Source organism: Salmo salar, chromosome 20 (assembly GCF_965601325.2).
Source record: "Salmo salar chromosome 20, fSalSal1, whole genome shotgun sequence".
In the NCBI taxonomy this organism is placed as follows: domain Eukaryota; kingdom Metazoa; phylum Chordata; class Actinopteri; order Salmoniformes; family Salmonidae; genus Salmo; species Salmo salar.
In genome coordinates this window covers 95,502,566-95,515,429 of record NC_138310.1, presented here as the reverse complement: position 1 = coordinate 95,515,429, position 12,864 = coordinate 95,502,566, and the positions used below count along the sequence as shown (strand labels likewise).

General features: G+C 43.3%; 1 protein-coding gene across 2 annotated transcripts; it reads left to right on the top strand.

Annotated features, from left to right (window-relative positions):
* The first annotated feature begins 6,286 nt into the window (after positions 1–6,286).
* ttc36 (tetratricopeptide repeat domain 36) lies at positions 6,287–12,581 on the top strand. Of its 2 annotated transcripts, none has more exons than XM_045704178.2 (3): positions 6,287–6,459; positions 8,950–9,138; positions 12,143–12,581. In XM_045704178.2, the coding sequence occupies exons 1-3, from the start codon at positions 6,354–6,356 to the stop codon at positions 12,463–12,465; spliced, it is 618 nt and encodes a 205-aa protein (XP_045560134.1). In that variant the 5' UTR covers positions 6,287–6,353; the 3' UTR covers positions 12,466–12,581. The 2 variants fall into 2 exon arrangements, with proteins under 2 accessions (XP_045560134.1, XP_014019195.2); XM_014163720.3 differs by having other exon boundaries at positions 6,294–6,459; positions 12,197–12,581.
* Positions 12,582–12,864: the final 283 nt, after the last annotated feature.

Sequence of the window (12,864 nt, the reverse complement as noted above, 5' to 3'; positions counted from 1 at the left end):
CGCCAACAAAATTGAGTTTTTTGGATATAAAGAGGGACTTTATCGAACAAAACAAACATTTATTGTGTAACCGGGAGTCTTGTGAGTGTAACCATACAAAGATCATCAAAGGTAAGTGATACATTTTATTGCTATTTCTGACTTTCGTGACGAATCTTCTTGGCTGGTAACTGTATGTAATGTTTTGTGTGCTGAGCGCTGTCCTCAGATAATTGCATGGTTTGCTTTCGCCGTAAAGCCTTTTTGAAATATGACATGGCGGCTGGATTAGCAACAAGTAAAGCTTTATTTTGATGTATTGCACTTGTGATTTCATGAAAGTTTAATATTTATAGTAATTTAATTTGAATTTGGCACTCTGCATTTTCACCGGAAGTCGTCGAGGTGGGACGCTAGTTTTAAACAATGCCACTTTAATAATGTTTACATATCTTACATTACTCATATCACATGTATATAATGTATTTTATACCATCTGTTGCATCTTCCTTATGCCGCTCGGCCATCGCTCATCCATATATTTATATGTACATATTCTCATTCACCCCTTTAGATTTGTGTGTATTAGGTAGTTGTTGGGGAATTGTTAGATTACTTGTTAAATATTGCTGCACTGTCGGAACTAGAAGCACAAGCATTTCGCTACATTTCGCTAGACTGGGGCGAAGGTTCATCTTCCAACTGGACAACATCCCTAAGCACACAGCCAAGACAATGCAGGAGTGGCTTCGGGACAAGTCTATGAATGTCCTTGAGTGGCCCAGCTAGAGCTCAGACATCTCTGGAGAGACCTGAAAATAGCTCTGCAGCGACACTCCCCGCAGAATGTGAGAAACTCCCCAAATACAGGTGTACCAACCTTGTATAGTCATACCCAAGAAGACTCGAGGCTGTAATCGCTGTGAAAGGTGCTTCAAAAAAGTACTGAGAAAAGGGTCTGAATACTTATGTAAATGTGATATATCAGTTGTATTTTTTTTTATTATTTAAAAAAATAATCTAAAAACCTATTTGCTTTGTCTTTATGGGGTGTTGTGCGTAGATTAAGGGTGAAAAAAATGTCATCCATTTTAGAATAAGGCTGTAATGTAACAAAATGTGGAAAAGTCAAGGGGTCTGAATGCTTTACCAAGGCAGTGTGTGTGTGTGTGTGTGTGTGTGTGTGTGTGTGTGTGTGTGTGTGTGTGTGTGTGTGTGTGTGTGTGTGTATGTGTGTGTGTGTGTGTGTGTGTGTATGTATATATGTGTATGTATATATGTGTATGTATGTATATATGGCTATCCCCAAGTCGTTATTTTTTTCTTGAGCTTTATGTTATTTGCCTCATGACTCCTTTGAGCTTTATGAACTATGAACTATGAACTTGCTTGTTTACCCAACCGTGGGACAGACTATTTTTGTTCCCACACGGAACTCTGACTTTCTATTGGTTACACACTCTTGGTCTCCCGTCCTGTTTTAAATACCGCGACTTCGTATTCATGTTACCTGATGAAATTGCTGTACAATATAATCTTGTTGCCATCTGATGCACATTCAGATGTCATAAATTAACACTGCAGAGCTGAATTTGTCCTGCTAGGTGACCTAAACTGGGACATGCTTAAACCACCTGACCAAGTCCTAAAGCAGTGGGACTCCCTAACTCTTTCTCAGATTATCACCGATCCCACAAGGTATGACTCCAAACACCCAGAAAAGGCTACTCTCCTTGATGTTATCCTCACAAATAATCCTGATAGGTACCAGTCTGGTGTTTTCTGTAATGACCTTAGTGATCACTGTTTTACAGCCTGTGTTCGTAATGGCTGCTCAGTGAAACGACCTGTCCTGATTTGTCATAGACGCTTACTAAAAAACTTTAATGAGCAAGTCTTCCTTCATGAACTGGCCTCTGTTAAATGGTATAGAATCAGCTTGATCCCCTCTGTTAAATGGTATAGAATCAGCTTGATCCCCTCTGTTCAAGATGCTTCGACATTATTTTTTATAAATATTTTCAGTGGTATTGTTAACTCCCATAAAGAAAAATATAATTGAAAACAGGTTCAGCTCTTGCTTCGACCGTGATCTGGCAGAGTTACTCCACCTCAAGAATTTAATTTGGCGCACGGCTCAGCACACGCGTACTCAGGCTGACAGGCATATGAGAAATAAATGTACTCGGGCTATCCAGTGGGGCCAAAGTTAGTTACTTTAAGGAGCAGTTCTCTCTCTGTGGGTTTAACCCCAAGAAGTTCTGGAAAATGGTTAAAGACATGGAGAATAAATCCTCCTCCTAACCAGTAGAAACTGGTGCATAGCGTGGGCTAACCAGTAGAAACTGGTGCATAGTGTGGGCTAACCAGTAGAAACTGGTGCATAACGTGGGCTAACCAGTAGAAACTGGTGCATAGCGTGGGCTAACCAGTAGAAACTGGTGCATAGCGTGGGCTAACCAGTAGAAACTGGTGCATAGCGTGGGCTAACCAGTAGAAACTGGTGCATAGTGTGGGCTAACCAGTAGAAACTGGTGCATAGCGTGGGCTATCCAGTAGAAACTGGTGCATAGCGTGGGCTAACCAGTAAAAACTTGTGTGTGTGTATAGTTGGGTCTGTCTGGTCAGATATATAGAGGTCTGTGTTTCTGTCTGGTCAGATATATAGAGGTCTGTGTTTCTGTCTGGTCAGATATATATAGGCCTGTCTGGTCAGGTATATAGAGGTCTGTCTTTCTGTCTGGTCAGGTATATAGAGGCCTGTCTGGTCAGATATATAGAGGTCTGTGTTTCTGTCTGGTCAGATATACAGAGGCCTGTCTGGTCAGATATATAGAGGTCTGTCTGGTCAGGGATATAGAGGTCTGTCTGGTCAGGGATATAGAGGTCTGTCTGGTCAGATATATAGAGGTCTGTCTTTCTGTCAGGTCAGGTATATAGAGGTCTGTCTTTCTGTCTGGTCAGATATATAGAGGCCTGTCTGGTCAGATATATAGAGGCCTGTCTGGTCAGATATATAGAGGCCTGTCTGGTCAGATATATAGAGGTCTGTCTTTCTGTCTGGTCAGGTATATAGAGGTCTGTCTGGTCAGATATATAGAGGTCTGTCTGGTCAGATATATAGAGGTCTGTGTTTCTGTCTGGTCAGATATATAGAGGCCTGTCTGGTCAGATATATAGAGGCCTGTCTGGTCAGATATATAGAGGTCTGTCTGGTCAGATATAGGGGTCTGTCTTTCTGTCTGGTCAGGTATATAGAGGTCTGTCTGGTCAGATATATAGAGGCCTGTCTGGTCAGATATATAGAGGTCTGTCTGGTCAGGTATATAGAGGTCTGTCTTTCTGTCTGGTCAGATATATAGAGGCCTGTCTGGTCAGATATATAGAGGCCTGTCTTTCTGTCTGGTCAGGTATATAGAGGTCTGTCTGGTCAGATATATAGAGGCCTGTCTGGTCAGATATATAGAGGTCTGTCTGGTCAGGTATATAGAGGTCTGTCTTTCTGTCTGGTCAGATATATAGAGGCCTGTCTGGTCAGATATATAGAGGTCTGTCTTTCTGTCTGGTCAGATATATAGAGGTCTGTCTGGTCAGATATATAGAGGCCTGTCTGGTCAGATATATAGAGGCCTGTCTGGTCAGATATATAGAGGTCTGTCTGGTCAGATATAGGGGTCTGTCTTTCTGTCTGGTCAGGTATATAGAGGTCTGTCTGGTCAGATATATAGAGGCCTGTCTGGTCAGATATATAGAGGTCTGTCTGGTCAGGTATATAGAGGCCTTTCTTTCTGTCTGGTCAGATATATTGAGGTTTGTCTTTCTGTCTGGTCAGATATATAGAGGCCTGTCTTTCTGTCTGGTCAGGTATATAGAGGTCTGTGTTTCTGTCTGGTCAGATATATAGAGGCCTGTCTGGTCAGATATGTAGTGGCCTGTCTGGTCAGATATTTAGAGGTCTGTCTGGTCAGGAATATAGAGGTCTGTCTTTCTGTCTGGTCAGATATATAGAGGCCTGTCTGGTCAGGTATATAGAGATCTGTCTGGTCAGATATATAGAGGTCTGTCTTTCTGTCTGTTCAGGTATATAGAGGCCTGTCTGGTCAGGTATATAGAGGTCTGTCTGGTCAGGGATATAGAGGCCTGTCTGGTCAGATATATAGAGGCCTGTCTGGTCAGATATATAGAGGTCTGTCTTTCTGTCAGGTCAGGTATATAGAGGTCTGTGTTTCTGTCTGGTCAGATATATAGAGGCCTGTCTGGTCAGATATATAGAGGCCTGTCTGGTCAGATATATAGAGGTCTGTCTGGTCAGATATAGGGGTCTGTCTTTCTGTCTGGTCAGGTATATAGAGGTCTGTCTGGTCAGATATATAGAGGCCTGTCTGGTCAGATATATAGAGGTCTGTCTGGTCAGGTATATAGAGGTCTGTCTTTCTGTCTGGTTAGATATATAGAGGCCTGTCTGGTCAGATATATAGAGGCCTGTCTTTCTGTCTGGTCAGGTATATAGAGGTCTGTCTGGTCAGATATATAGAGGCCTGTCTGGTCAGATATATAGAGGTCTGTCTGGTCAGGTATAGAGAGGTCTGTCTTTCTGTCTGGTCAGATATATAGAGGCCTGTCTGGTCAGATATATAGAGGTCTGTCTGGTCAGATATATAGAGGTCTGTCTTTCTGTCTGGTCAGATATATAGAGGTCTGTCTGGTCAGATATATAGAGGCCTGTCTGGTCAGATATATAGAGGCCTGTCTGGTCAGATATATAGAGGTCTGTCTGGTCAGATATAGGGGTCTGTCTTTCTGTCTGGTCAGGTATATAGAGGTCTGTCTGGTCAGATATATAGAGGCCTGTCTGGTCAGATATATAGAGGTCTGTCTGGTCAGGTATATAGAGGTCTTTCTTTCTGTCTGGTCAGATATATTGAGGTCTGTCTTTCTGTCTGGTCAGATATATAGAGGCCTGTCTTTCTGTCTGATCAGGTATATAGAGGTCTGTGTTTCTGTCTGGTCAGATATATAGAGGCCTGTCTGGTCAGATATGTAGAGGCCTGTCTGGTCAGATATTTAGAGGTCTGTCTGGTCAGGAATATAGAGGTCTGTCTTTCTGTCTGGTCAGATATATAGAGGCCTGTCTGGTCAGGTATATAGAGATCTGTCTGGTCAGATATATAGAGGTCTGTGTTTCTGTCTGGTCAGATATATAGTGGCCTGTCTTTCTGTCTGGTCAGATATATAGAGGCCTGTCTGGTCAGATATATAGAGGTCTGTCTGGTCAGGTATATAGAGGTCTGTCTGGTCAGATATATAGAGGTGTGTGCTTCTGTCTGGTCAGATATATAGTGGCCTGTCTTTCTGTCTGGTCAGGTATATAGAGGTCTGTCTGGTCAGATATATAGAGGTCTGTGTTTCTGTCTGGTCAGACATATAGTGGCCTGTCTTTCTGTCTGGTCAGGTATATAGAGGCCTGTCTGGTCAGATATGTAGAGGCCTGTCTGGTCAGATATATAGAGGTCTGTCTGGTCAGGTATAGAGAGGTCTGTCTTTCTGTCTGGTCAGGTATATAGAGGTCTGTCTGGTCAGATATATAGAGGCCTGTCTGGTCAGATATATAGAGGCCTGTCTGGTCAGATATATAGAGGTCTGTCTTTCTGTCAGGTCAGGTATATAGAGGTCTGTCTGGTCAGATATATAGAGGTCTGTCTGGTCAGATATATAGAGGTCTGTCTGGTCAGATATATAGAGGCCTGTCTGGTCAGATATATAGAGGTCTGTCTGGTCAGATATATAGAGGTCTCTCTCTCGCTCTGCGAATATGAAAACGCATCTGGAAGAACAATGATAATGTTGTAACTAAACTGATAATGTATTAGACTACATATTTAATACACTACATCCATTTAAAATCACCATAATTGTAAAAGTGTTATAACTTTACAATCATGAATAAAGACTCACAGAAGCGTTGAAGGGTGAGTGTGAGTGTGTGTGTGTGTGTGTGTGTGTGCGTGCGTGCGTGTGTGTGTGTGTGTGTATGCTTAGTCTAATACACTGAAAACAAACTTAAAATTACCCAAAAACAATTTAGTCCAATCAATGTTGCTTAATATCACGTGGCTGTCCATGGTGGGGATTTCTCTGTGTGTGTCCAGAGTTTCACAGTATACACTCACAGCCGAGTTTATGTCTGAGTTAACCAAATACAGATGTCCTCTCTGCCCAATGATCTCAAAGTCTGCCTGTTTCCACCCCCCGCTCCGATTGGTTGAGGAGAAATCTGTGAGAATTTGAGGAGAAAATACGCCCCTCTCCCCCACCACTTAGGATCCCAATTCCACTACTCTCTGCCTTCTGCTTTTTTTTACCCATCGGTAACAATGGCTTCAGCCCATGACAGAGCTGTACTTCAGGCTATCTTTAACCCCACCTGCCCGTCTGGAGACGTCCCTGGATTAAACCAAGAGGAGGAACTGATAGATGATGGTAAAGACCTTTTATTCCAATGGATTTATCATGTGTGTTAGCGGTTATCGTGTGTGTTAGCGGTTATCATGTGTGTTAGCGGTTATCATGTGTGTTAGCAGTTATCATGTGTGTTAGTAGTTATCATGTGTGTTAGCGGTTATCATGTGTGTTAGCAGTTATCATGTGTGTTAGCGGTTATCATGTGTGTTAGTAGTTATCATGTGTGTTAGCAGTTATCATGTGTGTTAGTAGTTATCATGTGTGTTAGCGGTTATCATGTGTGTTAGCAGTTATCATGTGTGTTAGCGGTTATCATGTGTGTTAGTAGTTATCATGTGTGTTAGCAGTTATCATGTGTGTTAGCGGTTATCATGTGTGTTAGCAGTTATCGTGTGTGTTAGCGGTTATCGTGTGTGTTAGCAGTTATCGTGTGTGTTAGCAGTTATCATGTGTGTTAGCAGTTATCATGTGTGTTAGCAGTTATCATGTGTGTTAGTAGTTATCATGTGTTAGTAGTTATCATGTGTGTTAGCAGTTATCATGTGTTAGCAGTTATCGTGTGTGTTAGCAGTTATCGTGTGTGTTAGCAGTTATCATGTGTGTTAGCAGTTATCATGTGTGTAAGTAGTTATCATGTGTGTAGCAGTTATCATGTGTGTTAGCAGTTATCATGTGTGTTAGCAGTTATCATGTGTGTTAGCGGTTATCATGTGTGTTAGCAGTTATCATGTGTGTTAGCAGTTATCATGTGTGTTAGCAGTTATCATGTGTGTTAGCAGTTATCATGTGTTAGCGGTTATCGTGTGTGTTAGCAGTTATCATGTGTGTTAGCGGTTATCATGTGTGTTAGTAGTTATCATGTGTGTTAGTAGTTATCATGTGTGTTAGCAGTTATCATGTGTGTTAGCAGTTATCATGTGTTAGCAGTTATCATGTGTGTAGCAGTTATCATGTGTGTTAGCAGTTATCATGTGTGTTAGCAGTTATCATGTGTGTTAGCAGTTATCATGTGTGTTAGTAGTTATCATGTGTGTTAGTAGTTATCATGTGTGTGTAGCAGTTATCATGTGTGTTAGCAGTTATCATGTGTGTAGCGGTTATCGTGTGTTAGCGGTTATCGTGTGTGTTAGCAGTTATCATGTGTGTTAGCGGTTATCATGTGTGTTAGTAGTTATCATGTGTGTTAGTAGTTATCATGTGTGTTAGCAGTTATCATGTGTGTTAGCAGTTATCATGTGTGTTAGCAGTTATCAGTGTGTTAGCAGTTATCGTGTGTGTAAGTAGTTATCGTGTGTGTTAGCGGTTATCATGTGTGTAAGTAGTTATCATGTGTGTTAGTAGTTATCATGTGTGTTAGCAGTTATCATGTGTGTTAGCGGTTATCATGTGTGTTAGCAGTTATCATGTGTGTTAGCAGTTATCATGTGTGTTAGCAGTTATCATGTGTGTTAGCAGTTATCATGTGTGTAAGTAGTTATCATGTGTGTTAGCAGTTATCATGTGTGTTAGCGGTTATCGTGTGTGTTAGCAGTTATCATGTGTGTAAGTAGTTATCATGTGTGTTAGCAGTTATCGAGTGTGTTAGCAGTTATCGTGTGTGTAAGTAGTTATCGTGTGTGTTAGCGGTTATCATGTGTGTAAGTAGTTATCATGTGTGTTAGTAGTTATCATGTGTGTTAGCAGTTATCATGTGTGTTAGCGGTTATCATGTGTGTTAGCAGTTATCATGTGTGTTAGCAGTTATCATGTGTGTTAGCAGTTATCATGTGTGTTAGCAGTTATCATGTGTGTAAGTAGTTATCGTGTGTGTTAGCAGTTATCATGTGTGTAAGCAGTTATCATGTGTGTAAGTAGTTATCATGTGTGTAAGTAGTTATCATGTGTGTGTAAGTAGTTATCATGTGTGTTAGCAGTTATCGTGTGTGTTAGCAGTTATCATGTGTGTAAGTAGTTATCATGTGTGTTAGCAGTTATCATGTGTGTTAGCAGTTATCATGTGTGTGTAGCAGTTATCATGTGTGTTAGTAGTTATCATGTGTGTAAGCAGTTATCATGTGTGTTAGCAGTTATCATGTGTGTTAGCGGTTATCGTGTGTGTTAGCAGTTATCATGTGTGTTAGTAGTTATCATGTGTGTTAGCAGTTATCGTGTGTGTAAGTAGTTATCATGTGTGTAAGATGTGTGTAAGTAGTTATCATGTGTGTTAGCAGTTATCATGTGTGTTAGCAGTTATCGTGTGTGTAAGTAGTTATCGTGTGTGTAAGTAGTTATCATGTGTGTTAGCGGTTATCGTGTGTGTTGGTGGTTGATGTGTGCTGTTTCATGTTCATCATTTTGTAACATATGTGGTTTATTCTGACTCCAGAGCATCTATATCCTCTTAAAGTCATTTCAAAACTGGATTACTCCTGTGTGTATGAACGTCTGGTGACATCAATGTTGTTGTTCAGTCTTCTATACCATAACACCTGTCATCCCATTAAAACAGTGTTTATCTGTCTCCTCCAGACAGTGGCTTTGAGGTGGGGCTGCTACAGCAGGTCAAAGACCTGGAGATGGAGGGGGTCACAGCAGCAGAGGCTGGGGATCTACCCACAGCCCTGGAACGGTTCAGCCAGGCCATAGACACACTGCCGCAGAGAGCTTCTGGCTATAACAACAGGGCCCAGACCAGACGACTCCAGGAGGACACAGAAGGTAAATCTACAACACTACACCAAAGTAGGCCGCTAAGGCCACCTATACAATTATTAATATTGCAAAAGTATTCACCCCCTTGGCATTTTTTCTATTTTGTTTTTGTCACGTCCTGACCATAGTAAGTTGTTATTTTCTATGGTAGAGTAGGTCAGGGTGTGACAGGAGGTGTGTGTCTGTTTTTCTATTTCTATGTTCAGTTTCTAGTTTTGGATTTCTATGTTGGTATTTGTTTGCCATGACCTCTTATGCCAGCCCCACGCATCAGGCCTCCAGTGCGCCTGCCCAGTCCGGGGTGTCCTGTTCCTGCTCTTCGCACTCTCCCTCCAGTGCGCATCCATAACCCGGTACAGCCAGTGCCTGCTGTGAGCACTCGGCCCTCAGTGCGCCTCCATAGCCCAGTACGTCCTGTGCCTGCTCCTTGCACTTGCTCTGAGGTGCGTGTTACTAGTCTGGCACCTCCTATGCCAGCCCCACACATCAGGCCTCCAGTGCGCCTGCCCAGTCCGGAGCCTCCAGCGACGCTCCTCAGCCCGGAGCCTCCATCGACGCTCCTCAGCCCGGAGCCTCCAGCGACGCTCCTCAGCCCGGAGCCTTCAGCGGAGGTCTACGGCCCAGAGCCTTCAGCGGTGGTCTGCGGCCCAGAGCCTTCAGCGGTGGTCTGCAACCCAGAGCCTTCAGCGGTGGTCTGCAGCCCAGAGCCTTCAGCGGCGGTCTGCAGCCCAGAGTCTTCAGCGGCGGTCTGCAGCCCAGAGTCTTCAGCGGCGGTTGGCGGTCCGAAGCCTCCGGCGATGATCCATGGTCTGGTTCCTCCGGACATACAGAAGCGGGGGGATCAGTGGACGGTGGGGGTACTACGCCCGGAACCAGAGCCGCCGCCTCAGACATTAGTCACCCACCCTACCCTCCCTTTGTGTTTTGTGGGGGGGGGGGGGGGGGGGGGTGTTGTTGTTTAGGGGGGTTTTGTTGTTGTTTTGTAGGTGTCCGCACCTTTGAGGGGGGGTACTGTCACGTCCTGACCATAGTAAGTTGTTATTTTCTATGGTAGAGTAGGTCAGGGCATGACAGGGGGTGTGTGTCTGTTTTTCTATTTCTATGTTCAGTTTCTAGTTTTGGATTTCTATGTTGGTTTTTGTTTGGCATGACCTCCAATTAGAGGCAGCCGGTTGACGTTGTCTCTAATTGGAGGTCCTATTTAAGTTGATGTTTGTCCCACCTGTTTTTGTGGGTGATTATATTTTGTGAATGTCTTTGTTCCTCCTGCGTGACGGTTTGTGTTTTTTGTGTTTCAAGAAATGTATGTATTGCATTCAGTTTCACGATTGAAATAAAGATGTGGAACTACGAACACACTGCATCTTGGTCCACTCCTTCTAACAGCCGTGACAGTTTTCTTACAACCTGGAATTAATTAGATTTTTGGGGGGTTTGTATCATTTGATTTACACAACATGCCTACCACTTTGAAGAGGCAAAATATTTTTTGTTGTGAAACAAACAATAAATCAGACAAAAAAACTGAACTTGAGCATGCATAACTATTCATCCCAACCAAAGTCAATACTTTGTAGAGCCAACTTTTGCAGCAATTACAGCTGCAAGTCTTTTGGGGTATGTCTCTACAAGCTTGGCACATCTAGCCACTGGGATTTTATCCCATTCTTAAAGGCAAAACTGCTCCAGCTCCTTCAAGTTGGATGGGTTCCGCTGGTGTACAGCAATCTTTAAGTCAAACCACAGATTCTCAATTGGATTGAGGTCTGGGCTTTGACTAGGCCATTCCAAGACATTTAAATGTTTCCCCTTAAACCACTCGAGTGTTGCTTTAGCAGTATGTTTAGGGTCATTGTCCTGCTGGAAGGTGAACCTCCATCCCAGTCTCAAATCTCTGGAAGACTGAAACAGGTTTCCCTCAAGAATTTCGCTGTATTTAGCACCATCCATCATTTCTTCAATTCTGACCAGTTTCCCAGTCCCTGCCGATGGAAAAACATCTCCACAGCATGATGCTGCCACCACCATGCTTCACTGTGGGGATGGCGTTCTTGGGGTGATGAAGGGTGTAGGGTTTGCGCCAGACATAGCATTTTCCTTGATGGCCAAAAAGCTAAATTTTGACCAGAGTACCTGACCAGAGTACCTTCTTCCATATGTTTGGGGAGTCTCCCACATGCCTTTTGGCAAACAACAAACATGTTTACTTATTTTCTTCTGGCCACTCTTCCGTAAAGCCCAGCTCTGTGGAGTGTACGGTTAAAGTGGTCCTATGGACAGATATTCCAATCTCTGCTGTGGAGCTTTGCAGTTCCTTCAGGGTTATCTTTGGTCTCTTTGTTGCCTCTCTGATTAATTCCCTCCTTGCCTGGTCCATGAGTTTTGGTGGGCAGCCCTCTCTTGGCAGGTTTGTTGTGGTGCCACATTTTTTCACATTTTTAATAATGGATTTAATGGTGCTCTGTGGGATGTTCAAAGTTTCTGATATTTTTTTATAACCCAACCCTGATCTGTACTTCTCCACAACTTTGTCCCTGACCTGTTTGGAGAGCTCCCTGGTCTTCATTGTGCCGCTTGCTTGGTGGTGCCCCTTGCTTAGTGGTGTTGCAGACACTGGGGCCCTTCAGAACAGGTGTATATATACTGAGATCATGTGACAGATCATGTGACACTTAAATAAAGTCCACCTGTGTGCAATCTAACTAATTATGTGAGTTCTGAAAGTAATTGGTTGCACCAGATCTTATTTAGGTGCTTCAAGGGGTGAATACATATGCACGCAACACTTTCCGTTTTTTTAGCTTATCTTTATCTATAGGTTCTACAGTGGGGGAAAAAGTATTTGATCCCCTGCTGATTTTGTAAGTTTGCCCACTGACAAAGAAATGATCAGTCTATAATTTTAATGGTAGATTTATTTGAACTGTGAGAGACAGAATAACAACAACAAAAATCCAGAAAAACGCATGTCAAAAATGTTATAAATTGATTTGCTTCTGTATTCCCCCAGGAGCCCTAGAGGACCTGGAGCTTATCTTTATCTGTGGGTTCTGTATTCCCCCAGGAGCCCTAGAGGACCTGGAGCGTGCCATTGCTCTGAGTGGGGGTGTAGGGCGTACAGCGTGTCAGGCTCTGGTCCAGAGAGGCCTGCTGCTGAGGCTGGCCTGCCAGGATGATAAGGCCCGGGAGGACTTCGAGAGGGCAGCCGTCCTGGGCAGTGAGTTCGCCCGGCAACAGGTAGTGGTTCTGAACCCATACGCTGCCCTCTGCAACCGCATGCTGACAGAGGTCATCAACAAGCTACGCAACCCGGAGGTGTCAGAGACACAGTAGTCAAAGGACAAGGCTTACCACCCTAACACTGGCAAACCAAATACATTTGTATCACTTGTGCATGCATTAAATGTTGTCTTGAGAAATTAATTAATAAACGTTTACGTTGTATTGAAGGTGAAAGATTTTATTGAGTTATCCTGAGTCATTCTGTGGAATTCAATCAATCAAATGTATTTATAAAGCCCTTTTTACATTAGCTGATGTCACAAAGTGCTGTACAGAAACCCAGCCTAGAACCTCAAACTGCAAGCAATGCAGATGTAGAGGCACGGTGGCTAGGAAAAACTCCCTAGAAAGGCTGGAACCTAGGAAGAAACCTAGAGAGGAACCAGACTCTGAGGGGTGGCCAGTCCTCTTCTGGCTGTGCTGGTTGGGGATTATGAGAGTAAATAGCCA